Source organism: Apus apus, chromosome 13 (assembly GCF_020740795.1).
Source record: "Apus apus isolate bApuApu2 chromosome 13, bApuApu2.pri.cur, whole genome shotgun sequence".
Classification (NCBI taxonomy): Eukaryota; Metazoa; Chordata; class Aves; order Apodiformes; family Apodidae; genus Apus; species Apus apus.
Genome location: NC_067294.1, coordinates 16,696,067 through 16,722,134, shown reverse-complemented (window position 1 = coordinate 16,722,134; position 26,068 = coordinate 16,696,067). Strand labels below are relative to the sequence as shown.

At 51.8% G+C, this 26,068-nt stretch overlaps 1 protein-coding gene and 1 non-coding gene across 3 annotated transcripts in view; both read left to right on the top strand.

Annotated features, from left to right (window-relative positions):
* Window positions 1–2,302: 2,302 nt before the first annotated feature.
* Window positions 2,303–26,068, top strand: part of HSPA9 (heat shock protein family A (Hsp70) member 9) — a 139,942-nt gene continuing 116,176 nt past the window's right edge. The window contains exons 1-17 of one of the 2 annotated variants that reach the window (XM_051631436.1): window positions 2,306–2,493; window positions 4,209–4,267; window positions 5,617–5,704; window positions 6,261–6,442; window positions 6,940–7,064; window positions 8,552–8,625; window positions 8,708–8,814; window positions 9,644–9,806; window positions 10,434–10,526; window positions 12,497–12,706; window positions 15,054–15,281; window positions 16,088–16,192; window positions 17,023–17,140; window positions 19,449–19,543; window positions 21,753–21,845; window positions 23,823–23,963; window positions 24,753–25,534. In XM_051631436.1, the coding sequence (XP_051487396.1) occupies window positions 2,413–2,493; window positions 4,209–4,267; window positions 5,617–5,704; window positions 6,261–6,442; window positions 6,940–7,064; window positions 8,552–8,625; window positions 8,708–8,814; window positions 9,644–9,806; window positions 10,434–10,526; window positions 12,497–12,706; window positions 15,054–15,281; window positions 16,088–16,192; window positions 17,023–17,140; window positions 19,449–19,543; window positions 21,753–21,845; window positions 23,823–23,963; window positions 24,753–24,821 (2,031 nt within the window). In that variant the 5' untranslated portion in view covers window positions 2,306–2,412 and the 3' untranslated portion in view covers window positions 24,822–25,534. Of the gene's footprint in view, window positions 2,494–4,208; window positions 4,268–5,616; window positions 5,705–6,260; window positions 6,443–6,939; window positions 7,065–8,551; window positions 8,626–8,707; window positions 8,815–9,643; window positions 9,807–10,433; window positions 10,527–12,496; window positions 12,707–15,053; window positions 15,282–16,087; window positions 16,193–17,022; window positions 17,141–19,448; window positions 19,544–21,752; window positions 21,846–23,822; window positions 23,964–24,752; window positions 25,535–26,068 lie in introns of those variants that run through there. The other variant, XM_051631437.1, reaches the window with a different exon arrangement.
* LOC127390294 (small nucleolar RNA SNORD63) lies at window positions 15,528–15,598 on the top strand. The gene has a single exon (XR_007890837.1). It is a non-coding gene; the product is annotated as a small nucleolar RNA SNORD63 (small nucleolar RNA).

Genomic DNA, 26,068 nt, shown 5'->3' with positions numbered 1-26,068 from the left:
CCTTTCCTGTCAGCCTTCATTTCTGGGAGCAGGAGAGAGACTGAAATGCTGCTGTTCTGGAGCTGCCTCAATGAGCCTCTTCATGCCAGGTCACCTGAAGCCGTGTGGTCACTGCTCAGGGTGACTCCACTGCCATTAGGAGCCAGAGAGCAGGAGCTGCCCTCAAATCCCTGCTGCTGGGAAATAATGAAGGTGGAGAAGCTAATGCAGAGCTCCTCCCAGAGCCTGCCATGCTGCTGGCAGGCCTGGCCTGTCTCAGCACTGGCAGATGCCTCCAACATGCTTCTTCCACTGAACACTCCTTGCATTTTTGTCATTTCCAGTGACACCCGAGACAGATGAGCTGACAGACAGAGCCAGGTGGCTCAAGGCTTTGCAGGAAAGAAGCCACTCTGCCTTGCCCCGCTTCCCACGGGAGTCAAACAAATGCTCTGCTGCTGATCTCTGTGGGAGCAGGAACGGGACATCCACAGGGAGCCCTGTGCTTGCAGCTGCCACAGGGCTGCCCCGCTGCAAGACCAGCCCCTGCTGCTCTTCAGAGCAGCCTCACGTCTGGCAACAGTTAGCAGGGGGGAAAATTAACTGGGGACCCAAAGGGCAGCTCCTTCCCACTGCTTCCGTGTGGCAGGCTGCTGGTGCCTGGCCCTCCCTGCAGGTTGTCCAAGAGGAATCTTGTCCCCTTGCCCTGCAGTGTCCACCCCCCCCCCCCCATCAGCCCCTCATAGGTTTCCCCTTCCCCCAGGAAGGCTCCGGGGCAGGGAAGCTCAGGCTGAGGGGCCAATCCTGCCGGGTGCAGAGCATCCTCTGGCTCACGGGAAGCCAGCCTGCTGGAAGCCCTGGATCCCTTGGAGGTGATGCTCAGCAGCTCAGCCCGAGCCCCCCGGGGTGCAGCACCAGGGGCTGCAGAGCACGGCGAGGGGAGCACCGAGGGGCAGAGCCCTCCCGAGGGACCAGCCGGTGTGTGGGGAGCGGAAGGTGCTGCAGCCGAGGGCAATTTGCAGCCCAAAGCTGCGTCCCTGGGGGAGCAGAAGGCGAGCACCTGGCAGCTCAGGAGCAGAGGCTGGATTCATCTGCCGGGTTTTTCCCAGGGGTTCCCGAGGGTCCTCGCTGCCCAGCCTGCTGTGCCTGGAGGGGAACACCCGGAATCAGCTGGACCCCGAGGCCGCTGCAGGTCACGCCGTTTCCTCACGGACAGCCGGAGCCGGGGGAGGATTTGATGACCTTCAGGAGGGGTTTCCTCTTGGTTTTACCACCTGGGCAGACACTGCCGCAGCAGACCTGCCTGTTGCTTTGCCAGCAGCTGCCCGAGGGGCTCCAGCCCGGGGAGCCGCTGCTGTTTCCCTGCAGCCCCGCCGAGCCGGGGCAGCTGCCGGGGAGGCGAAGGAAGCGGTCACCCTCCCCGGCTGCCCGGGAGCAGCGCTGGCACGGCTGGCATGGCACGGCACGGCTGGCACGGCTGGCTGCTGCCCCTCGCTGGCGACCGGGCGGGCAGCGGCACCGGGCGGGCGGGACGCGGGGGAATCAGCCCGGTTGGGTGCGGGGGTGCGGGGAGCCCGGCCCCGGGGAGCCCGGCTCGGAGGGGCCGGCACGGCCCCCGCTGCGGCCTCGGGAGCTCCCGCTGCTGGGAGCGGGGATGGGCTGCTCTGGAAAACCCGAGACCGGGACCGGCCGGACCCGAGCCCAGACTCGAACCCGAGACCTGCCGGACCCGAGCCCAGACCCGAGCCCAGACTCGAACCCGGCACCTGCCGGACCCGAGCCCAGACCCGAGCCCAGACTCGAACCCGGCACCTGCCGGACCCGAGCCCAGACCCCAGCCCAGACCCGAACCCGAACCCGAACCCAGACCCGAACCCGGGTCCCCACGGGCGCCCCCGCGCGCTCACGCGCATGCGCAGGCACGCGCCCGCGCCCCGAGCGAGCGCGCCGGGGGGGGGGGGGGGGGGGGGGGGGGGAGCAGCCCGGTCCGCGCATGCGCAGCGCCCCCCTGACGCAAGGCGGCTGCAATCGCGCTGCGCTTTATCCTGCCCGACCTTGAGCGCGCGGCCGCCCGCAGGACCCGGGCTGCCCGCGCCGCGCCGGTGTGCGCGGCACCCCTAGGGAGCCCGTGCCTCGCCGCACAGCGCGCCGCGCCAGCCCGCCGGCTCTCCCGCGCCCCCGGGAAGGCAGCGCGCAGCCGCCCGCCTGGCGCCGGTCCCGAGCCGAGCCTTGACATTGAGCCGGGCGATCGGGCTCCCTGCGGGGACAGCCTGCGGCGGGGGTCCTGCCGCGCGCCGGCCCCCGCGCACCCCCCCCCCCCCCGCGGCCCACGTGGGTGGAGGTTTCCAGAAGAGCCGCGGCCCGGCCCGCAACCCCGGCCCCGCAACCCGCCCCGCAACCCCGGCCCCGGCCCGCAGCCCCGCTCCGCCCGCCATGCTCGGTGCCAGCCGCGCCGCCGCGCGCCTCCCGCTGCTCCTGCCGCGCGCCGCCCGCGCGCCCCCCGGCCCGGCACAGGTTGTGGGGGGGGTCGGGTCGGGGGGGGCTGAGGGAGCAGGCAGGCCTTGGGGGGGCGGGGGGGGGGGGTCGGTGGGGCTGGGGGCGGGCTGAGGGGGGCTCGGGGGGGCTGAGGGAGCAGGTAGGCCTTGGGGTGGGGGGGTCGGGGGGGGGCTGAGGGAGCAGGCAGGCCTTGGGGGGTCGGTGGGACTGAGGGGGGCTCGGGGGGGCTGAGGGAGCAGGCAGGCCTTGGGGAGGGGGGGTCTGGGGGGCTGAGGGAGCAGGCAGGCCTTGGGGGGTCGGTGGGACTGAGGGGGGCTCGGGGGGGCTGAGGGAGCAGGCAGGCCTTGGGGGGGGGGGGTCGGGGGGGGCTGAGGGAGCAGGCAGGCCTTGGGGTGGGGGGGTCTGGGGGGCTGAGGGAGCAGGCAGGCCCGGGGGGGGGGGGTCGGTGGGGCTGAGGGGGTCAGGGGGGCTGAGGGAGCAGGCAGGCCCTGGGGGAGGGGGGGTGTCGGTGGGGGTGAAGGTGTCGGTGGGGCTGAGGGGGGATCGGGGGGGGGCTGAGGGAGCAGGCAGGCCCGGGGGGTGGGGTTGGTGGGGCTGAGGGAACAAGCAGGCCCTTGGGGGGAGGTCGGTGGGGCTGAGGGGTCGGGAGGGCTGAGGGGCAGTCGGTGGGGCTGAGGGAGCAGGCAGGCCCTGGGGGAGGGGGGGTTCGGTGGGGCTGAGGGGGTCGATGGGGCTGAGGGAGCAGGCAGGCCCGGGGGGTGGGGTTGGTGGGGCTGAGGGGGGCTCGGTGGGGCTGAGGGAACAGGCAGGCCCTGGGGGAGGGGGGGCTGAGGGGAAAGCCCGAGGGAAGGAGGGAGGCCCGGGGCATCGGCGGGGTTGGGAGGTGGAGCAGGCCTTGGGGGGCGGGAAGGCCCCGGGGTGGACGTGGTGGTTTTGGCGGGCGGGAAGGCAAGGAGGGGGCTCTGCGGGGGCCGCTGTGGGTGTGCGGGTCGCGACCGCTTGGCCCGTTGGTTTGTCTCAAGTAATTAGCAGAGTTCATGAAGAAAGCCGTTAATTGCAGTGGAGGGTGGAGGAGCAGGTCGGTGGGGGAGGAGAGGGGAGCGCCTCCCACGCGCCTGGGGCTGGTTTTTGTTGGGGAGTTTTCCAGAGAAACGGTTCAATTCCCTGCGTGAAAACGATAAGAGAGGATCTGGGAAAGTGTCTTGAGGGATTAGCAAAATATTCCCCCCTTGGGGTGGTCCCGATGGGTTGTTTACACCCTCGTTCTCAAAGCAGAAAACAAAACACAAAAGGATTAAATATCCAGAGTTCTCCCAGGTGCTGATTTGCAAAGTTATGGCAAGAAAACACCCAAATCTGGGCTGCAGGGCCCTGCAGGGTGTAGTGGAGCATTTGTTGCTGACCAGGCATGAAGCTTGGAGAGGTGGGGTTAATGTTTATCTGCTGCTGGAGATTCAGAGTTAATTTGCTGAGGTGTCTCTTGCCTGGGAGCACCAGGGGAATAGCTCCTTTCTGGCCATCCAGGGTTATGAGTGAGAGGAGCAGTTGGTTTTCTCCAGCAACAGGGATCTCACTTGAATTCCACCTGAGTTTACACTTAAGGGTTTAAAAAAAAGACAACTTTGTAGCAGGAAAATGGCACATCAGACTTTGCAGGCTGTGGTTTGGAGATCTTAAGTGTGTACATCTGTGTTTTCATTGGCTTGTCTTTTTGTTTGTTTGTTTGTTTATAGACATTTTGGAATGGCCTTAGTCAGAATGTTCTCAGAGCAGCATCCAGCAGGAAATATGCGTGAGTATTTCCTTGTTTTTCCAGGTTTGACTGTTTTGATATTGATATTTACTCCCCTCCTTGATACCAGGATTAATTATTGGAGTCAGAGATGGAGCAAAATAAACCTAGTACCTTTGTGTGTCAGTTTCTTAAGGCTCTGTCTTCCTCTCTTGGTTTTTATTTCCAGTGGAACTTGAAGAATTGTTCTTCCCCCATTCTCCTGCCATCAGCAGCATCCACAAAATGTGGATTGCTGGGATCTGCTTGATGGGGAAAAAACAAACAAAAAGGCAGTTTCACAATTGGTGGAACACGTAGTTTCACAGTGGCATGAAGCAGGAATGGTGCATGGCTCTGTTTCCCTGCAGATGAAGTTTATTCCAAACAGCTCATGCATTTTAATCCCTTGTTTTTCTGTGGCATGGCATGAGGGAAGAGCAGCAGTGAATTGTGTGACTGTGTGAGGTGTTTTGTGGCTGCTGCTGATTCAGGCACAGGGTGGGAGATGTTTGTGTTGGGGAAACTGCCCTGCTCTGCTTAGCACAAAGGCCCTGAGCCACGTTGCCAAGATGATGTTATTTGAGCTGGAGTTGGAGCCATTTAGTGTCCTGGGGAGGGAGAAGGTGATGGCCTGGTCAGAAACAGGGCCCTGCTCTGCCCTCAGGATGCTTCTTCCTTCATCCCAGGACATGGCTTTGTTTGTAAGGCCAGACTGATTCAGTGGTCTGCAAGTTACCCTTGCAAAACCTAGAAAGAAGGAGAAGATTTACATGGATCTCATGTAAGAACCACTCTGGTTTTTCAGAATTAAATTATTGTTGCTCCTCAGGATCAACCACATGGTTGTCTCTGGCTCAGAGATCCCTGCACGTGGGGGGAGTGACTTGTGTTCTTTGTATGGTCATCTCTTTGTGCCAAGCTGTGGTAGATTAATACAATGGATGATTAGCACTTTGACTCCAGATGGATGTTTTCAAACATGTTGGAACCCCAAGGCAAGTCCAGGAAATGTCAAGTGTGTGGAGTCAGGATTAGTTCTCAGTTCGTTTTATGTCAGGATGTTAAGAGACATGGACAACTCATGTAGTGCAGGTTATTCTGGTGGGTAATAGTGTTTTGTATGTTGAAATAAAGAAGCTCTGGTTAGATCTGAGAAAGCCAGATCTTAAATCTAAGTGACTGCAGAGGCAGGAAGTTAAATTCCTCTGTAAGAATCAGAGAGCACGTCAAGTCAGAATTAATGTTTGCTTCAACATCTGGTGGAAAAAAGCACCTTGTCCTGTCTCCAGGACAGAAAGCTTTTTGACTGTCTGGATAGTTCTTTTCCTTTAATAGTGATTCTGGTTTTCACATATTCTGCTCCACAGCTCTGAAGCAATCAAAGGTGCTGTTATTGGAATTGATTTGGGTACAACCAACTCCTGTGTGGCCGTGATGGAAGGGAAGCAGGCAAAGGTGAGTGAGGAATGAACAGCACATCCCTGGGGCAGTGTTTCAGGAGGGGCTGCAGGGGGGGCCAGGGAAGGTGATCTGGGGGCTGGAGCCAGGCTGGGAGAGTTGGGGTGTTCAGCCTGGAGAAGAGAAGGCTCCAGGGGGACCTTAGAGCACCTTCCAGTGCCTGAAGGGGCTCCAGGAAAGCTGTGGAGGGGCTTGGGACAAGGGCAGGGAGGGATGGGATGAGGGGGAAGGGATTAAAACTGGAGGAGGGAGATGGAGGTTGGACATGAGGAGGAAATTCTTCACTGTGAGGGTGGTGAGAGCCTGGCCCAGGTTGCCCAGGGAAGCTGTGGCTGCCCCATCCCTGGCAGTGTTGAAGGGCAGGTTGGATGGGGCTTGGAGCAACCTGGGCTGGTGGGAGGTGTCCCTGCCCATGCAGGGGGGTGGGACTGGAGGATCTTGAAGTTCCCTCCCAACCCAAACCATCCCATGATTCCATGAGAAGTTGAATGCCTAAATAAGGGCTGTCAAGGGGGCAGTGTTTTTGATGGCATCCTCTTGCCTTTTCCCACAGGTGCTGGAGAACTCTGAAGGTGCCAGGACCACCCCCTCGGTGGTGGCCTTCACGTCGGAGGGCGAGCGGCTGGTGGGGATGCCGGCCAAGCGGCAGGCGGTCACCAACCCCCACAACACCTTCTACGCCACCAAGCGCCTCATCGGCCGGCGCTACGATGACTCTGAGGTGAAGAAGGACATGTAAGTGAGGGTGGAGAGCAGGCCCACCACCAGCAGGAGGGCTGCAGAGCACAGGAAGGATAGGTTTGAAGAGAGAACCACCTTTCGGGTGAACTGATGATGCCCTCGTCTCAAGTTTATTGCCTACGTTGTGAGGGCCAAGCTGTGTTTTGTTCCACAGTTGATGGTTATCTTAAGGTGTTTAGAGAAGAAGTCCAAGGTCCAGCATTTAGTCTCCCTTCCCTTACAGCCTCGATGTTGCTGTGCAGAATGGTCAGCATCTACCAGACTCACCCTTGAGTGCATTTACAGTCAAAGCTGTGTGATCATACCTTGGGGTTAAATGTTGGAGCTGATGAGCCGTAGGATGTTGGGGCTTCTGAGACTCCCTGGAAGCTGGGTCCTGTTGGCATGTCCCCTGTTCTTTGTCTAGAACTTGCACGTGCTCGTCTGCTGGTAGTAATTTTAGGGGTTTGTGCTGATACAGAAATTAAATGTGGAATTCTTCTGGTTTTCAGTAAGAACGTTCCATTTAAAATTGTCCGTGCATCCAACGGCGACGCCTGGGTGGAGGCTCATGGAAAACTCTATTCCCCAAGCCAGATTGGTGCCTTTGTGCTCATGAAGATGAAGGAAACTGCAGGTTGGTACAGTCTGGTCTTTGCCACGTGCAGGCAAAGGTGTGACCTTGGTGCTGGGCTGTGGCAAATGAAAGTGCAGCAGCCGCAGAGGGGCTGCTCTGGTGCAGGAATCCTGGTGGAGGAGGCTCTTACGTGGGGCTGATCCTGAGAGGGTGCAGTGATGGGCTCTTAGGAAGCCTCAAGACCAGTTCCTGCCTCAGGCTGGGAGCTTTGGCAAGTGCTTGAAACCTGTTCTTATCAGAATTGAATCCTGGTTGAGCTGATAGTCAGTTCCAGCTGAGCTGGATGCAGATTTCTGCAGAAGGGGGAGCTCCGTTTCCTTCCAAGCTGCAGTCCTTGTGCCTGCCCAAGCTGCAGCTGAGCACAGGGCTTGGAGTGGCCTCCTTGCCCAACTACAAGATAGGTAGCAAGAAAGGGAGCGTTCCAGGGACTTGACTGTTGGGCTGAGTGAGTGGCTGCTTGGCCAGTGGGGACTTGGAATCTTCACTAAGGGAAAACAGCTGTTGGCCTGGAGAATTTGTTTTCCTTTTTTTCCTTCTTTCCAATTCCTCATGTAGTTTCTAGAGAAAATTGAGTATAAAACATGGAGAGAGTAGTCAGTAGGTGCCTCCCAGAGCCTCATCTGGTAAACATTGTGCATCCAGTGATAAGTGCTTGGAGGGCAGGACTGAAGGTTGTTCTGAAACTTCATCACTTTTCATGGTTTTAGGTCCTGGTCACTTGCTGAAGCTTCACCCAAGAGTAAAATAAGAGTATATGGTGTGTGAGCACCTAGATGTGATGGATGTGACTGACCCAGAGGATGGTGTTCCTCTGCCTGAAGCAGGAATTTGCTTCCTGTGGCTCTCTTGGCTTTTGGCCTGGATGCTACATGAATTCCAACTATGGAATGATTGGGCTTTGCAAGCAGCACGGAATCATAGACTCATAGCATGGTTTGGGTTGAAAGGGACCTTAAAGATCATCCAGTTCCAACCCCCCTGCATGGGCAGGGACACCTCCCACCAGCCCAGGCTGCTCCAAGCCCCATCCAACCTGCCCTTCAACACTGCCAGGGATGGGGCAGCCACAGCTTCCCTGGGCAACCTGGGCCAGGCTCTCACCACCCTCACACCCAAGAATTTCCTCCTCATGTCTCACCTCAATCTCCCCTCCTGCAGTTTTAATCCATTCCCCCTCATCCCATCCCTCCCTGCCCTTGTCCCAAGTCCCTCCCCAGCTTTCCTGGAGCCCCTTCAAGCTCTGGAAGGTGCTCTAAGGTCTCCCCAGAGCCTGTTCTCCTCCAGTAAAACATTCTGAGAACTCTGAGTTTTGCATTGTTTTTGTCCACAAAGCTTTACGAAATTGCTCCTTTTTTTCTTGTGGTGGCAGAAAAAGCTGCTGTCTTCTGTTCTTAGTTCAGGAAAATAATTTCCAAGTCCGTGCTAATAATGCTGTTGTTTTTCATATCTGCTAAAGATAACTTGATTTTGTCTCCTTTTTCCTCCAGAAAATTACCTGGGACATTCAGCAAAGAATGCTGTGATCACAGTCCCTGCTTACTTCAATGATTCTCAGAGACAGGTATTTCACCAAGCTGGAAGATTCTCAGGCTTACAGATGGTGTTGAGTTTCTCTTGGTACTTCATGCTCTGTTTTTCCTCAGGCTACCAAAGATGCTGGGCAGATTGCTGGCTTGAATGTTCTGAGGGTGATTAATGAACCTACAGCAGCTGCACTTGCCTATGGGCTGGACAAGTCTGAAGACAAAGTGTGAGTGCCTGTTCCTAAAACCTTCTCTTCCATCAGCACACTGTGATTTTTCTCTGTAAAATGCTGCTTCTGCTTCCTGTTTGTTAAAACCATTGGTTGGAATTCTGCCAAAGGAGACTCCCAGCCTTGAGTCAGGGCTGTGGAACGTCACCTCTGCTGTGCCAACCCTGCTTGTTCAAGAAAGGGAGTTGATAACTTGCAGCTACAAATGAATCATCAAACTGAGTGTCAGTTTAATTACCTACCAGTAGCAGTGATGGGGGTGGCTCAAGTGGAAACTGTGGATCCCAGACACCAAACCTCAGCCTTAACTCTTGCACCAAAGGAGCTGAAGTGATGCTGAAGAGTTAAGGCTGAGGTTTGGTGCCTGGGATCCACAACTTCCATCTTCTTTCCTGGCTGTCTTCAAGCCTCTGTCACTGTCAAGGATGGTTACAGAAATGCAGGGGTTTTGTTACAGTTTTTGTATTTCTACTGTAGATTGAAGTGCTGTGAAAGCCTCACCTTTTGAAAAACATGTTTCATAGTGGCTCTGGTGGCTCTGCTTTTGTCACTGGATGTGAGCATGTCCTTTTTTGAAGAAGAAACTGCCCTCTCTCTGAAGTAACAGGCAAGGTTAAGCATCATGCAGCACACCTTTCAGAAGGCTTCCAGGTGGACTCAGAGTGCTCAAGGAATGCCAAGGCTGTTGACTGCAGCTTCTAGAGAGGCTTTTCACTTTGTAGACAACAACATCAGTTCTTCACACTTTCTCCTGAGGAGAGTAATTTTTTTGAGCCACACAACTTAAGTCTAGAAAGTAATGTTGTTTCTGCATCTGTTCTTCTAGTATTGCAGTCTACGATTTGGGTGGTGGCACTTTTGATATCTCCATCTTGGAAATCCAGAAGGGAGTCTTTGAGGTGAAATCCACCAATGGTGACACTTTCTTAGGTGGAGAAGATTTTGACCAGGCTTTGTTACAGTATATTGTTAAAGAGTTCAAGAGAGAGGTAAGAATCTCCTCAGAATTCCATCCTGTGTTACACTTCTTAACTTGCTTAACTTCTGTAGAGGAACAGGAAATGTCTTCAATTGTTAGAACTTGGTTTGTTATCTGTGGCACAGTTGAAATTTAAGAGTGGTAAGACACTGTTAGCCTGGCTTTCAGTTTTTACACTTGTTTTCTTGAGGCAGAGTGTTTCTCTGCTAGAAGGCCCAGCATAGCAGGACTTCAGCCTTTTCTCCTTCAGTGTGGCAGGACTGTCCTGTACCTAGTCTGCTTGTTTAGTAATAAAACCCTGTGGTCTGATTGCACAGCACAGACACATACAGCACAGGGTTGGCTGCAGGAGGCTGCAGTGTCATTCCAGCTCCTTAGCCTTTATATGGAGCAGCTTTTCCAAGCTTTGACCTGTATAATCACTCTCTGAGCAGAGAGGGCTAGCAGATGCTTCAGAAATGCTAAATACCTTTGTTAGAGTCAGAGAGATCAGCAGGAGTGCAGGGATCAGGTTGGTGTTCTCCAGACATCTTCACAGTCCAGAGTGGTAGGAAGGTGAGCTGGAATTAAAAAAAGGCTTTCCACAATTCCTGTGCAGAAGCTGAGAGTCTGTTAACCTGTGGTGTTTGTTGCCTAGATGGGTGTTGACCTGACTAAAGACAACATGGCCCTTCAGAGGGTGAGAGAAGCATCAGAGAAAGCAAAGTGTGAGCTGTCGTCCTCGGTGCAGGTAGGTGCCTGGCTTGGGTTGGAAGGGACCTTAAAGATAACCCAGTTCCAAGCCCCTGCATGGGCAGGGACACCTCCCACCAGCCCAGGCTGCTCCAAGCCCCATCCAACCTGCCCTTCAACACTGCCAGGGATGGGGCAGCCACAGCTTCCCTGGGCAACCTGTGCCAGGCTCTCACCACCCTGACAGTGAAGAATTTCCTCCTAAGATCTCACCTCAGTCTCCCCTCCTGCAGTTTTAATCCATTCCCCCTCATCTCATCCCTCCCTGCCTTTGTCCCAAGTCCCTCCCCAGCTTTCCTGGAGCCCCTTCAAGTACTGGAAGGTGCTCTAAGGTCTCCCTGGAGCCTCCTCTTCTCCAGTAAAACATTCTGAGAACTCTTGAGTTTTGCATTGTTTTTGTCCACAAAGCTCTATGAAATTGCTCCTTTTTTTCTTGTGGTGGCAGAAGAAGCTTCTGTATAAGCAGCTGACATCACTGTAACCAGGTCCTTCTGCAGTGAAGCTGTTTAGGAGCAAAATGAGTTGTTGGAAGCTCAGGATGTTAGTGGGTGCTGGGATCTGCCTTTCCTCTGGCACTTTCTCTCCTCATCCTGCAGGGAATGTCTCCAAGTTGTGTGTTATGATCTAGGAGCTTGTGCTGCTGGGTTTGTGCTCTGTGCAAGCATTTCCAAAACCTTGGTCCTTCTGATTCCACTGAAACAGCTAATTTGTCTAATAACAAGGAATAATTTCCATAATTAATCTTTACTTATTTGCCTATGGGAGAGTTGTCTGGACCATGAGCAACATAAAACCCCTCTTTTTATTTTTTCCACCTGCTTTGTATATTAATGCATTCAAGCATGTTCTTTATTCACTACTGAGTAAGAATCTGGAGAAGCAGCAAGTTGGGGATGTAGTAGTCTTGCCTAAGTGAAATGAAGGTCAATTATATAGTAATTGAAATGGGGTCTCTGCCAATTTCTAGGTTCTGAGTAAACATAATCTTTTTTATGATGGTGTTTGTTGGCCAGTGTGGAGCTCCTCGCAAGGAGTTGAGACCAGTCACAATGGAGAGCATGGTGCTGCCAGAGACATAGCAGGCTCTGTTTTACTGGCTCAGGAGTTGGCAAGTACAGGCTGTTCATACCAGGAAACACTGAATTCCTTAACTCTTGAGCAGTGAAGGGAAAAAAAAAACCTTGCTTTGGGCCTTGTTTTCCCCTCATCTTTTTCACTGTGCTGTTCCTACAGTGAGTGCACACCTCGTCAGGGGGTTTAGTTCTTGTTGTGTGAACTTTATCTCGAGAGCTTCAAGCTTTCATACTTCTAATTGCTTTGATTTGTAGTCTCTTTTGATGTCAGCATGACTCAGCACTTCAACAAGATGGTTTCAGTAGAAGGTTTCCTTTAAAAATCCCACACGGGGATTTGTAAGATCCTTCACAACTAGCCACGAAAAGTGGGGATTGTGGTTCCTGGCATGGATGAACTTCATGTCAGATGGCAGTGGGCAGGCTGCCAAGCAGGAGTTGTTGGCATTTGGAAAACAGTCCTGAGTGACTTCCTTCAGGTGGCTTGCCTTAGGTGAAAGCAAAGCTTGCCTTTTATTTGGCAAAATCTTCCAGAACTCCAAAGATGGGCTCCGTGTTGTGCTGAAGGAAGCTGATTAAAGGGTTTGCTTCTAATGTTTCAGCTCTTTCCTCCTGGCTGTGATAGAAACTGATGTATTTATTTTTCTTAGCAATGAAAGACCTCAAAATAACACAATATTACAATTGGAACTGAAGAGTTGTAACCATGAGATGTGTAACAAAGCCATTTTCCTGTCTCTTGGCTGAAATGTCAAACAGAAGAATTCCTGCTGCCACTTAGACTGGGGTGCTGAATGGGCGTGGAGATCTTTTAGTACAGGCAGAGCCTGGAGCTTGATCTAAAACCTGCCTTGTTTCCCATTCCTGTTTCTCCCTGCCCTTCCCTGTGCTGCAGACTGACATTAACCTGCCATACCTCACGATGGATGCCTCTGGCCCAAAGCACCTGAACATGAAGCTGAGCCGCTCGCAGTTCGAGGGCATCGTGGCCGATCTGATCAAGAGGACAATAGCTCCCTGCCAAAAGGCCATGCAGGATGCTGAAGTCAGCAAGAGTGACATTGGTGAAGTCATCCTGGTTGGTGGCATGACCAGAATGCCAAAGGTATGAGATGTGTCCCTGTTAGGGGCAGTGAGCTGTGCTGGCTCTTTGGGGTGAGCTGTAACGGAGAAGCTGGGAGCCTGGGACCTGCAGTGCTCCAGCAGCTGAAGGCCTGCAGAAGCAGAGCAGATGTGAAATGGTCCCATGAGAGAGTCCCTTACTACTGCCTTCATTCATGTAATTAGCTCAGCTTGGATCTAGGGGCTGGAGACAAGTTCACTCTGCAAAGACAAGTGGGAGGTTGAAAATTAGGAGTTGAAAATTCAGCTTGACTTTCTGATGTGGCCTGAACGTAAGCAGAAAACACCCTCTCTGAGCAAGGCTGCTTTTTGTGGATGTCAGTGTGTGATAAGGAACACTTCAATGACAGGAACCTCTCAGTAATCTTTGCCTGCCAGGGAGTTTCTTCCCCTGTGTAGAGCACATGTAAAGAAACTGCCCAGGCAGGATGGCTGTGACCTGCTGCGTGTGTTCAGCTGCCTGTTGGAGCCTGGGTGATGTCAGGCATATTTAACAGGGCCAATACCTGGCCCTTGTGTTCTGTGGTGATAAACTCCAACAGGCAGCTGAGAAGCCTGCTCTGCTGACATGCAGAGTCCTGCAGGTGAGGCACTGCCTGGTGGTTTAGTGTTCTTGCTCATGGCAATGCAGGCTGCTGCTCAGCTCCCCTGAGCTCAGAGCTGAACATGTATGGACATTGCTCTCCTCAGGGCTGCAGCTTGTCCTCCTCTCCAGAGAGCAGCAAAATATCATTCTCTAGTAATCAATCAGACTTAGATTGTTTGTTTGCTGTTAAGATTTGGGATTTTCAGGTGTTTTCCAGGAGTGTACATGGTCCTGCTTGGGATTGATTTGGGGTTTAGTGGTGGGGTTTTTTTCTCCCCTAACTGTTAAATGAGCCTGGTGGCTGGGAGTGATACTGGTGTGTGCAGAAGGTCACGCAGATGGGGAACCAGAGCAACAAGATAAGCAGAAGCTGCTGCTCTGGCCCAAGCTGAAGTGGAGTCGCTGTGCTATACCTTCCCAAAGTCCCTGCTCTTCCAGCTGGATAAAGGAAAAATGGTGTGGTTAGTTACATATCACCTGGTGAAAAACTCTTCCAGAAGTGGGGAAGCCCTTTCTGAAGCATTGTGTATCCTTTGGGGGTGGGAGACACTGCTTAAATATTTTATATTTTTTATTATTACTTTTACTTTTTTTATGCCCTATTTTTTAACACCCCTCACCTGGGCTTTGAGCTTCCATAGTGCACTCCTGAGTGCCTGTAGTTCCAGCTGACTCCAGGACCAGTGCCTGAATGTTGCCCACAGCCCAGAGCCTTCCCTTGCATGGGCTGCTGTGTTCATTCCACCCTGCTGGGAGGGAACCTGCCTTGTTTTGGGGCACTCACATGGTTCCAGGAAACCTACAGTGGGTGGGTGGAAGTGATGTTTCTTTTGTACTGTAAAATATACCTCCAGAGGGAAGACTTGCAGCTAATTACATGCTGGGACATAGTGTTTTCCTCTAGTGAATCCACCCAGCAGATGCTTGTTTAGTGCAGAGGAGTTGGGCACTTGCTTATGGCAGTTTTCCAGGCACATCCCTGTGTTGGTGTGTCTCTAAGGGGTGTACTTGGGAAGAAAGGAAGCTGGGAATGAGAACACAGTCCCACATCCTTCTCTTGTGAGGCACAGGAGTGGAGCAGGGAGCTGTGCTGTGGTGCAGACACCTCACTGCCTTCCCATCTGGATCCTCCAGCAGTAAATGTGTGGCACCCATGAGCACATCCTTTGGCAAGGACAGCACAGGGAAAAACTAACATCACAGCTTGGGCTGTTTGCTGGCACAGGAGATCTTCTCTGGTGAAGCAGCCCAGTAAAGAAAGTGTTTGAAAATACTATCCTCCATCCAGCTCCCTTGTTTTCCCTTTTATTACACACAAACAAGATGAGCTGTCCTTCTGCTCTGTATTTTTTTCCCCTCCCCTGGCTGGGTTATCCTTGGCAGCTGTTCTGCCCAGGGTTGGCTTGCACAAGCTCCCGGGGAGCAGTCCTTGATAAGTGTGGGGTGATCCCTGCTGGATACTTCTGGGCCACCTGGAAGGACTGGTGGAGGTTAACTTACACCTGGCAAGAAAGTCTCTAGTTATCTAGAGTGAAACTGGTGTGTTTCACAGGGTACATGGAAGAAGGGGAATTAAGGAGCAATCCCAAACCTGCACCTTAATGTTTCTGTCATGCCACGGGGTTACGTGGCAGCAGGAGCATGAAGATCCAGACCTTTAGCCAGGGCTGGCATGTTCCTGTGGGCACAGCAGTGGGTGGAAAGGGCTCAGTCTGCATCCCAGCTGTGCTTTCTCTCCATTCAGGTGCAGCAGACTGTGCAGGATTTGTTTGGCCGTGCTCCCAGCAAAGCAGTTAACCCTGACGAAGCCGTTGCCATTGGTGCAGCCATTCAAGGTGGTGTGTTGGCTGGTGATGTGACTGATGTCCTGCTGCTGGATGTCACTCCCCTCTCCTTGGGGATTGAGACACTGGGAGGTGTCTTCACAAAGCTCATCAACAGGAATACTACCATACCGACTAAGAAGAGCCAGGTACAAATTAACTCCAGTTTGGTGGGTCTTCTGTGGTTGTCCCAAACACCCAGTGCAGGCTACCTGCAGCATCCCAGTAGTTAGTCTTGTCTCCTCATCTGGCACAGAGAAGCAGCATAGAAACCAAATTTAATGGCAGCCCCCTGAGTATCTCTGATTCTAAGTGTGCCCAGGAGGGGAGGTGAGTTCTGTTACAGTGTGCTGAGATACCCCAGAACCTTTGTGACCTGGTCACGACTGCAGTGTGTGCCATGATGTAACTGTCAACACATCATTCTGAAGAAGAATTGTGTGGAGACCTTCTGTGACTGAGCACCACCCTCACCTGAACCCACCTTTCTTGGGTGGCATATACCTTAGAAGGGGCAATTTTTTTTTTTTCCCTGTGTTTTAAGGCCGTGATAATTTGGGTGTGATCCTTCCTTTCCCTGTGCCCTGTCTGCTCTGCTGGTGTGTGCTCTTACTGATAAGACTTGTTCTCCCTGGGGTGTGGGGTTGGGGCAGGAGCTCTGCTGCTCTAGGAGGAAATGTTCTGGTCGTGTGGCTGGTGGCCACTGGAGCCTGCTGCTGGTGTGGCATTGCCACTTCCATCTGCTCACAGGACAACATGCTAGTGAGCTTGGCTGTTGCTGTCTTGGTGCCTTGGTGTTCTGTGAGAGGAACAGAGGCATGACAAGCATTTAATGATTCTTTTCAAAGTAGCTTCTCTTTATTCCTTCCCTTGTTAAGTCAGCTTGTAACTGCATCTGTTTGTGTGTGGCAATTTACTAACTATCCAGTAATTATTTGCTGTTCCTTTTCCACAGGTATTTTCTACAGCTGCTGATGGGCAGACTCAAGTGGAGATTAAAGTATGCCAGGGGGAGAGAGAGATGGCCAGTGACAACAAACTGCTTGGCCAGTTCACATTGGTACGTTGGCTACTCAGTATTCATGACCTTAGGCTTGACCTTCCTTGAGAAGTTCAAAGCCTTCTCCATTTCAGTTGACCCCTGGAGGTGGTGTTGGCAGGGAGTCATCTTACAGAAGACATCTGACCCTGTTGGTAGTCAAAAAGCAGCCTCTGAAGGCACAGCCTCATTCTGGGACAGCCTTTTGAGTGGCAACTGCTGTTTGGGTGGAGCTCAAGAGTTTCTGAGCAGTCTTAATAATCATAGAATCCCAGAATGGTGTGGGTGAGAAGGGACCTTAAAGATCATCCAGTCCCAACCCCTCTGCATGGGCAGGGACACCTCCCACCAGCCCAGGCTGCTCCAAGCCTCATCCAACCTGCCCTTCAACACTGCCAGGGATGGGGCAGCCACAGCTTCTCTGGGCAACCTGTTCCAGGGTCTCACCACCCTCACACTAAAGAATTTCCTCCTCATGTCTCACCTAAATCTCCCCTCTCCCAGTTTTAATCCATTACCCCTTGTCCTCTCACTCCCTGCCCTTGTCCAAAGTCCCTCCCCAGCTTTAGTTATGTCCAGAACTGAGGAAACAGCATCCTGCCCTGTCCTGAAAGGGAAGGGTGGCTTCCTTAGCAGTACAGCAGAACCTGTGTCACCTCCAAACCCAGTTTGAGGACCCATCTCTTGTGGTTTCTGTGCACTTGTAGAAATCTGTGTCCTGTTTGGACTGGGTACTGGTCATTCACACACGTTGCCACCGGGCATTTAGAGGGCTCTGCTTTGGGGGTTCCTTAACAGTTGATCACCAAGATGATGTGTCTTGCTAATGGCCAAGCACCTCTTGTCCTCAGGTTGGGATTCCTCCAGCACCACGGGGAGTGCCCCAGATCGAGGTGACATTTGATATTGATGCCAACGGGATCGTGCACGTGTCAGCCAAGGACAAAGGCACCGGGCGGGAACAGCAGAGTGAGTGCTCTGGGATGCTGCCCAGGGAGGAGGGGGAAAGGTCTGGAGCAGGGGAGGTGCTGTGGCACACTGGGCACTCAGGGTAACTCCAGAGGTAGTGGAGTGCTGCCCTGATGGGCATCCCACAGTCCAGGGATGGAGACACCTTCCTTGAGGAGGAGTCAGGATGAGCCAGGGAACCTCTTGGCAGTGCAGCTGCAGCTGATGTCACCTTAGCCCAAGTGCCTCTGGTGGAAAGGGGGGCAGAGGGTGACTGCAGAATGAGGTAGGGAAAGGGAGAAGTGACAACCCACCTGAAACTTCATTTTTAGGAAGCAAAGGCTCTGCCAACAGGCAGTGCTCTGTGCCCTCTGCCAGGCTGCTGGCACATGCCACCAGTGCATGCTTTCCTTGCACCTGAGGCAGAGGTGAAGCATCTGCCTGTACCAAGGCCAAAGAAGCCCTCACTGGCAGGGTTTTACTCATTCCAAGTCACTTTGCACTGTGTGACAGTCCTTTTATGCTCTTGCTGTCATGCTATAGCAATGTTGGAGCAGAATGCAAGTGTTCCCTGAGGTTTCCTGTGTGTCAGCTGTGCTCCAGCCCCAGAGAGGTGCTGGGCATACAGGTGGGCAACAGGGCTCACAGGTGCTTGTGGAGCAGTGCTCCTGCTGCTTGCAGGGCTGTCCTGTGTCCCTGGGGAGCTTGGGGCAGGGACATTCAGCCCTGTGGTACTCTGAAGGGACAGAAATTGGGGTCTGGGAATCCAGCTCCTTGTACAGGTTGTTCTTGAGCTGTGCTCCTGGGCATGCTGCTGCTTTGGAAGTGCCCTCTGCTAACAGATCACTGGCTGTCTGAGGCTGCTGCCTGGAGCTGCCAGCTTGGAACAGAGAAATCAAATTAGGAAGATCTCTTTTGAGTCCAAGGCGTGTCAAGTACAGCTAAACAGATCAGCCCTGTGCCAGGACCCTGTTTTGTTTCTAATTCCTTCATGACAAAGGTCTTGAAATTCAAGTGTTGTGAAGCATCAGGTATTTTGCATAAGCACTTAATTTCCAGCATTTAGGCTGGAAAAGTCTCTAACTGGCAGGAGTCTGGGGGACACCAAGATGTCAGTATGTTTTGCCCTGTCATGCAATGAAATGCTAGGCCCTCTGTTCTGGGCTAATTAACAACACAGTTGACATTTTCTAAAGCTCTGTTGTGGGCTCAGAAAAGTAATTTGGAGCATTTGTAGATTCCCTTGATACAAAATTGATCTCTTTTGTGCCTCTAAGTGGGAAGCCTCCACACTGCCCTTTGGTTATTTCTCAGAGACAACCAGTTGAGCAATCAAATCATGATTCTGGTTAAGAAAAATAGTATATTGGCAACTTTGAAGGTATATACTCCTCTAATCATGCTGCTTGGCTTTTGGCAGGAATTTGTTACCAAACCCACTTTGGTTGCCTTGCAGATTTTTGATGTGTGGCAGCCTTCTACCTCTGAGTAGCCATTTCCTGAGCATAGGGAACCAGAATTTTTTTAGCTGCCTATTTGCATGCAAATGTGGTCCAAATTATAAAATTGAACTGACTGCTCATCCCACATCTGCATCCAAAGTACACGTGTGTGTGTCTCTGTTCAGAGTTTCCTACCCTTGACAAATAAGAAGTAAAAAACTTCTAATGAGGATCTTATTATATCCTTTTTTAGGCTTTTCAATATCCTGGGTCTTGGTTCTCTCTTTCCCCTTGAAATTATGCTTTACTGCAGAAATTATCTGAAGTCTAGACTATACTTTTTGGTACCAATGGAGAAAATAAAAAAGGAGGGGGGGAACTTTTAAGAACTTTCCCCTTGAATCACCCTGTGTTCACTTAAGGGCAGCAGGAGGAGCTGGGTGGGGAATGTTGTCTTATCCTGCTACCAGCCTGGGCTGCTTTCCAGCAGTGAAAGGAATGTCCCTGCACTGGTAAAATGATTCCTTCTCTTTGGGTTGGGTTTTGGTTTTTTTGTTAGTTGGTTTTTTTGCTATTTTTTTAGTTTTGTGCTTTTTAACAAGTTAAGAGTTGCCCCTTTAGTTTAGGGGCTGCACGTTGGCTTTCCAGCAGGAGTAACAAGAATGGTCAGAGTGGTCCAAGTGACAATTCTGTGACTTGCAGACCAGTCTTTTCTCTTGCCAGCAGCATCAGTGCCTCTTCAGAGCCTGGCTGGCTTTGTGCTGCCCATGGGGCCTTCAGAGGTGCAGAGTCCTGAGCAAGGCTCCTGCCATTGAGGGGGGCTGGGAAATAATCCTCTCCTCAAAGGTGAGAGCACGTTCTTTGTTAATGCTTCTTCTCTAATGCAGTTGTTATCCAGTCTTCTGGTGGCCTTAGCAAAGATGAAATTGAGAACATGGTGAAGAATGCAGAGAAGTATGCAGAGGAGGACAGGAGAAGGAAGGTAATGTGACCACGCTGGTATCTTCTAGGTAGTGCTGTACCTGTCAGTTCCTGCCAGCTGTGCTGGTAACTGTGTCCACCTTTGAAGGAGCTGCAGGTTCTGGTCTGTTCAGTCTTGAGCAGTTTGCTTCTGCAGTTATGAAATACCTGCTTGCTTCCTTACATTCACTTCCCAATGCAAAGTTGCAAGAAGGTGGCTGCAGAGGCCTTGGATCCTGCGTTTGGGTTGGGTAACTTGCCCTGTGGGATTAGCATTTCCATTGCTCCCTGAGGAATTACTGGGACATGGAGGCAGCAGTAGGCAAAGTCACCTGCCTGTTACTCAGGAGTGAAGAGCTCTACAGCTCTAGTTATGCTTTTTGACATCAATGCTCTTTACTGTCCAGCTGCCTGTTTACCTTGGCTGTTTATTTAAAGCTGGTCCACTGCAGCTGGGTTCTCACAGGGATGCTCCATTTAAATGGAAGCAAAACAGAGGTACTTAAGCTACTTTCTCTGAATTTATTTTGAAGCTTAATTTATAGAACCTGCCAAGCAAAGCTGCACCTCTGCCTCTTCCTTCCTAGGTGGGAGGTTGCTTTCCATAGTGCTTAAAATCTCACTGTGGCATCTTGGCTGCTGTATTCACCTGAGCACAGTGTTTGCCCTCGAGGCAGGGGAAACCATCAGGAGGTGTCTGAAGGCCTCACATCCTGTCAGGGAAAGCCTGGCACTTGTCATGGTTGAGTGACTGAACCTGTGATATACATATGTAGGATTAATGGTTGGAACTAATTGGCTCAATGAGGGTAGTACTAATGAATGATGCTACTAAGTATAGAGCATTGATTTTTAGGCAGACACAGTGGAGGCCTGCTCTGGGGCATGGCACCAGTGGATAGTCAGTGGTTGCTGAAGCTGACAGGGCTGGATTCTCTCCCTTGTTCACCTGTCTCAGGTGTTCAGGCAGTGCTGTAAATCTCACCCTTGGTACTGAAGGGATCAGGAGAGGACTAAAGGAGAGAATGCATGGAATAACTTCATGTGAAGCAGCATCTCCATGCCTCAGGAGCTCTAAAGCCAGGAAGCATTGGCTTTTTGGCATTTGTAGGTTAGAGGGAGAACCTTGAGAGACTTGGATCTGAAAGTCCCACTGTTTCGATAACCAGGTCGTTGCCTTGAGGCACAGGTGGTGGCTGCCCTGGCAAGTTCTTCCTGGTGCCTTACTTTGACTTTGTGCCTTAAATCCCTGATAAAGTTGTTGCCTGTTGTAGTCCTGGAGTGAGATTTGTCTTTGTCCAGTGACCTATCAGAGAAAGGTGATTAGGTTGCTTTATTATCTAACATTTGTCTTCACTTGGCTTGCATAACTGTAACTGTCTGAATTCCCTTGGTGCACCTCTCTGGTCATGGTTCTACTGCCATGGAAGTGTCATGAATGCATAAACAGAGTTATCCCTCTGCTGGACTCAGCATCCTGCTGTGAACTTGAGATCCCACAGAGAGTGAGCACATCCAGTAGAAATGACAATATTTTTCCTCAGCTTTCCCTCTAAGTGGTTCATCTCCTGAGAACATTATTATCCCACCCTTGTTCAGGTAGACTGTTGACAGATGGAGAGGGCTGGGTGTGCCAGAGGCTGTTGCTGGTGAAGCTCATGCTGACACTGGGACTGAGTTCTGTCTGGGCAGGAGCACTGGTCCTGTGTACTTGCAGCCTGCCCTGTCCCCTCTTGGCTGTCTTTGCAGCAGAACATCAGGAACTGGGATTTCTGACCTAGCACAGGGAGGGTTTCCACTGGTGAGATGCTACAAGTGTTTGTAATAAGGGACACGAGTAAGCCCAGCATTTTAGTTGTCTCTGGTGCCCTTGCTGCTGAAGAAGCTGAAGAGAGGCTCTCCAGAGGAGCAGGTCAGAGGAAGCTGTGCTGCCTCTGCAGTTGCTGGCTCTTCCAGTGTCCCAGCAGTAGAGCAGTACTAGTTCCATCTACTTCCAGGAGAAGGGAGTTTGAGTGTGGAGGCATGAGGACTACCTGCTGGGGCTTTCTCATGCCAGAATGCCTCTAGAAATTGTTTGCTTCTATTTCTTCTTCTCCCCCTTGCCATTAAGAAGGACCCTTGGGTGGGAGCTGGAATGGAATTGGGCAGTCTGGGGGAAGAAGTGTGAGCTGCCAGCTGCTGGGCACACACTGGTGTGTGTGCAGTAGGTCCTTACGAGCTCTCTTGCCCAGGAACGTGTGGAAGCTGTGAACATGGCTGAAGGCATCATCCATGACACAGAGTCCAAGATGGAGGAGTTCAAGGATCAGCTGCCTGCAGATGAGGTAGGTGGTTTCTGATCCCCTCACAGGAAAGATTCCTTACTATATCCTTGCTCAGATTCTCACTTCACTCACAGCTGGCTCTGGCCAGGGACATCTACTCTGTCTGTGTTTCCATGCTGTGGAAAGGTGGCACAGTCACCCACTCTGCTGGTGTTGGCACTTGATGAGTGGGATGATTGTGGCTGATGGGAGGATGTAAGGACACACTTGGGAGGATGAAAGGACACACTTGGAAGAATGTGGCTTGGATACTAGCAAATATCCTACTTCAAAGTGCAAGTTCAGTGTCACTGAAGATCTAAGAGCCTGCAAAGCTGTTAATGAAAGGATTCTGCATGAATTATGTCCTTGGCTTGGCCTTGTGGTGATTTGATAAGAACTGTGCTGTGGCTTCTGAGAGAGGAGAGTTTTGCTCAAAAGCTGGAGATGACAAACAGTGCTACCAGGGTATGGGCAGAGGGACAAAGGAAAAGCTGCTCTGCAGTCTCAGGAGCCTCCAGAGTCCAAACACAGCACCCAGGAGCTTGGAGGCAATTACTGTATCCACTTAACTCCAGTTTTTTCTTCCATCTTTGGAGTGGATATTTAGTATCAAAGGAGTGCTTTTCATACCATTCTGAGTGACAGCTTAATTTCTGTATTATGAATTTCAAAAGCCAAGTTTAAAACACATTGTGCAATCTTCAAGTGAGCAACTTCCAGAAGCAGAATAAAAGGCTCCAAGGGCCTCTGCAAGGGATTGGAGGGAACAAGATGATAGTCCTTGCTAAGCAGCCTCTGATCAGTCTATTAACTGCTGGTTTTCAGCCCAGCTCTTCTCTCTCTGGGATGGATATTGGCTGACTTTGTGTTTGGGGTTATGATCACTGGAGTTTTCTCTAAATCCTTGTTCATAGAATCCCAGACTGGGTTGGGTGTAAAGGGACCTTAAAGATCACCCAGTTCCAAGCCCCTGCCATGGGCAGGGACACCTCCCACCAGCCCAGGTTGCTCCAAGCCCCATCCAACCTGCCCTTCAGCACTGCCAGGGATGGGGCAGCCACAGCTTCCCTGGGCAACCTGTTCCAGGGTCTCACCACACTAAAGAATTTCCTCCTCATGTCTGACCTAAATCTTCCCTCTCCCAGTTTTGATCCATTTTTCCTTGTCCTCTCCCTGCCCTTGTCCAAAGTCTCTCCCCAGTTTTGACCAAATTCTTGTTCCTCACAAGGATGGTTGTTCCCTGTAATGTCTTTTGGGGAATACCAAGGGAAAGTGGGAAGTAGAGCTTAAAAGCAGAGGCCTACATGGTCTGGGTGGAGGTGGTGGCCTGACAGAGGAGGTGTGGATTGCCCTCCCCTTCCCGTGGATCTGAATCAGAGCTCTGCCCACATTTGGAGTGTGAGCACTGCTGTCCTGCTCCCCCTGCCTGCCAGTCTGACACAGGAATGCCAGACTGGGAGGGTCTGACAGATGGCTACAGGGGCTGGGCTGAGACCGTGGTGCTTTGGTTTGCCTCTGCTCCTGCTCCCACGTGCAGCAAAGGGATGAAACAGGGTGGTGAACAACCTACCTCGTTGGCTTTCCCATGTGCCTTAAACATGGATGAAACCCAGCTTTCTTTTCCCTTTATCCTGGCTCCCGGGGGGACTGGCTCACTGGTGAGGTTTGCCAGGGAGAGCAGCTCATCCTTGGCAGGCTGCTCAGTCTCTACAGGGCTTTCTGTCCCTGGCACCTCTGCTGAGGCTGCAGACAAGGGGCTGATTACTGCCAACTGTGGCACGTTTAGTCAAGTGGGCAGGTTCCTGCTGGGGCCTGAGCACAGTCCTAGGCCCTGCAGACCATATGGCTCCGTTTCAGAGCTCACTTAATGGCTCCTGGCAAAAAAACCCAAAAAGCAGTGGTTTTGCTGTGGCCAGTAGGTGGGGGAAATGCCCGGGAGTGGGATTTTCAGTGAAGTGCAGGATTGAATCATATTTCTTTGTGACTGACTTGCAGTGCAACAAATTGAAGGAAGAAATCGCTAAAATGAGGGAACTTCTGGCACGTAAAGATACTGAAACAGGAGAAAACATCAGGCAGGCAGCAACCAGCCTACAGCAGGCTTCCCTGAAACTCTTTGAAATGGCATATAAGAAGGTAAGTTCATGGTCATCTCCATTTTATAGCCCCAAGATGGGCAGGGGTGAGTGGGGACACCAGACATTCAGGTAAGAGCTGTGCCTGGAGAGGCAGAGTCTCAGTGCAGCTCCCTTGGTGTGACACGGGCTGTAGAAAACCAGGCAAGAGTTGAAGGCCTGAAGTCTTGGCCATCCTGCTGCTGGGAGCCCACGTTCCAGGTGGTGTGTGTTTCTGGACAGTGCTGTAGGGAAAAGTGCTGGAAGCTCTTCATAAGGAACTTCAGAATTGCAGAATCTCTTTAAGAAGAGCAAGGCTTTGCCTTGGGTGTGTAAGAGTCCTAAAGAAGTGATGTCCAGACTTTTGAGTTCAGTCTGTCTAAAATGACAGTAGAAAGGCCATCAGGAATGTCTTCTCCCTCTGCCTCCCAGTGGGAGGCCCACCCATTCAAGTCCTGGCAGATGTCCTCCCCCTGTGCAGGGGAGTCTCCAGGATGGAAGTAGCACACTCTGGGTGACCTTGGTGGTGCTGAGCTCTGCTTCTTTTTTGATGTCAAACTGAAAACATTCAGTGCTGCAGTCAAAGCTTGTTACATCCACTGGGAAGGCATAAATAATGGGAAGACAGTTTCCTCCCTCTCAGTAGCAGTCGTGCAGAGCTGAGGGTGGTTTCCATTCTCCAGTGAACTATCACCCTGGTCGCTGAAGGAAGGGTTTCTTCAGCCTAGAACTAACCTAAGCAGCTAGCTAGGAAAAAAATGCCTGGGAGAAGCATATTGTTAGTACAACTAAAAAGCCAACTCTTTTGCAGATGGCCTCTGAACGAGAGGGTTCTGGAAGTTCAGGAGATCAGAAGGAAGAGAAGGAAGAGAAGCAATAAGAAGTCTCCTGTCTTGCCTTGACTGAGTATGAGGAAGAGGTCGGTTTTTCTTGAGGCTTGGGAGAGAAGGGACCTTCCTGAGCAGCAATGGGCAGAATTCAGACTTACTGTGTTTTTGCAGTATTCTATATATAAAATTCTTTAATGTATAAACTTTTAGTGATGTGTCTGCTAGATAAATTGTCACTTGATGAAAGTTAATTCATGCCAGATGAAGTTAGGTGTTTGGCCCCGTGGTATTCAGCCGAGGCACCTGGGGACTCGCTGATCATTTCTTTCTGATAGTTGGCACAATGGTGTACTAAATCTGATCTCAAAACCATGTCACTAAATTGAAGGGTAGAGATGGAAGTTCTGCTGGCACTAGGAGGAGAATGACATCTGTATGGAGCCTCTCTGTGGGTCTGAGCACTTGGGGAGCAGGTAGTGAGGCCTGTGAGCAGCAGTGCCAAGGCTGGTTACGTTGCTGGAGGACATTCAGATCTGCAGCCAGGTTAGTAGCCTTGTTCTGAAGGAGAGGGATTACTTCAAATTTAGCTGTAACATTATTTCTTCCAAAAGAGGCTCCATGGAAGTTAAATACTTTGCTTGTCTGAGCCTTCTGCTCCATCCTGTGTCTGTTCTCTGCTTATGGTAAAACAATTTCCTTGATAATAAAACTGTTACTGGATCCATTCTGGATTTTTTTAAAATAAAAGCAGAAAAGTGTCCAACATGGAGTTTTGGTATCCTGGCCTTTGGTGGAGAGTGGGAGCATGTTAACTGCCTTCAGGAGCTCCTGGTGGGGAGCAGCCAGTCAGCTGTAGTGGCAGCAGCTGTCTGGAATTTGTGCTTTGTTCACATGCAAAAGGAAGGAATCTGGTGTGGGATGAGGGTCCATCCCTTCTGGGAGTGTCACTGCTGCATTCCCAAGGTGTCTGGAAGTCTTGCTGGGATCTGCAGTAACAGTGGGACTTCACCTTCAGGTGCTTTGTGGAAAAGGCTGTAGACCCAGAGCAGCTGTTGACCCAGCTCTTGCAAGGAGGTGCAGTCTCTTTGCCACAGGATGTTTATCTGTTTCTCTCCTCCTCCTCTGTCACTCTGTGTGTCATCCACTGGAAAGGAAATGCAAAGTTCACAGTGACTTTTGTCCTGACAGCTCAGATATTTAGGAGGGAGGAGGGGGCTCTTCTGTCACTCTAGGCAGTTTCCTAAATTGGAAAAGGTATTAGGGAAGGGTACAAGTCCTGATTCTTTGAACCTAATCC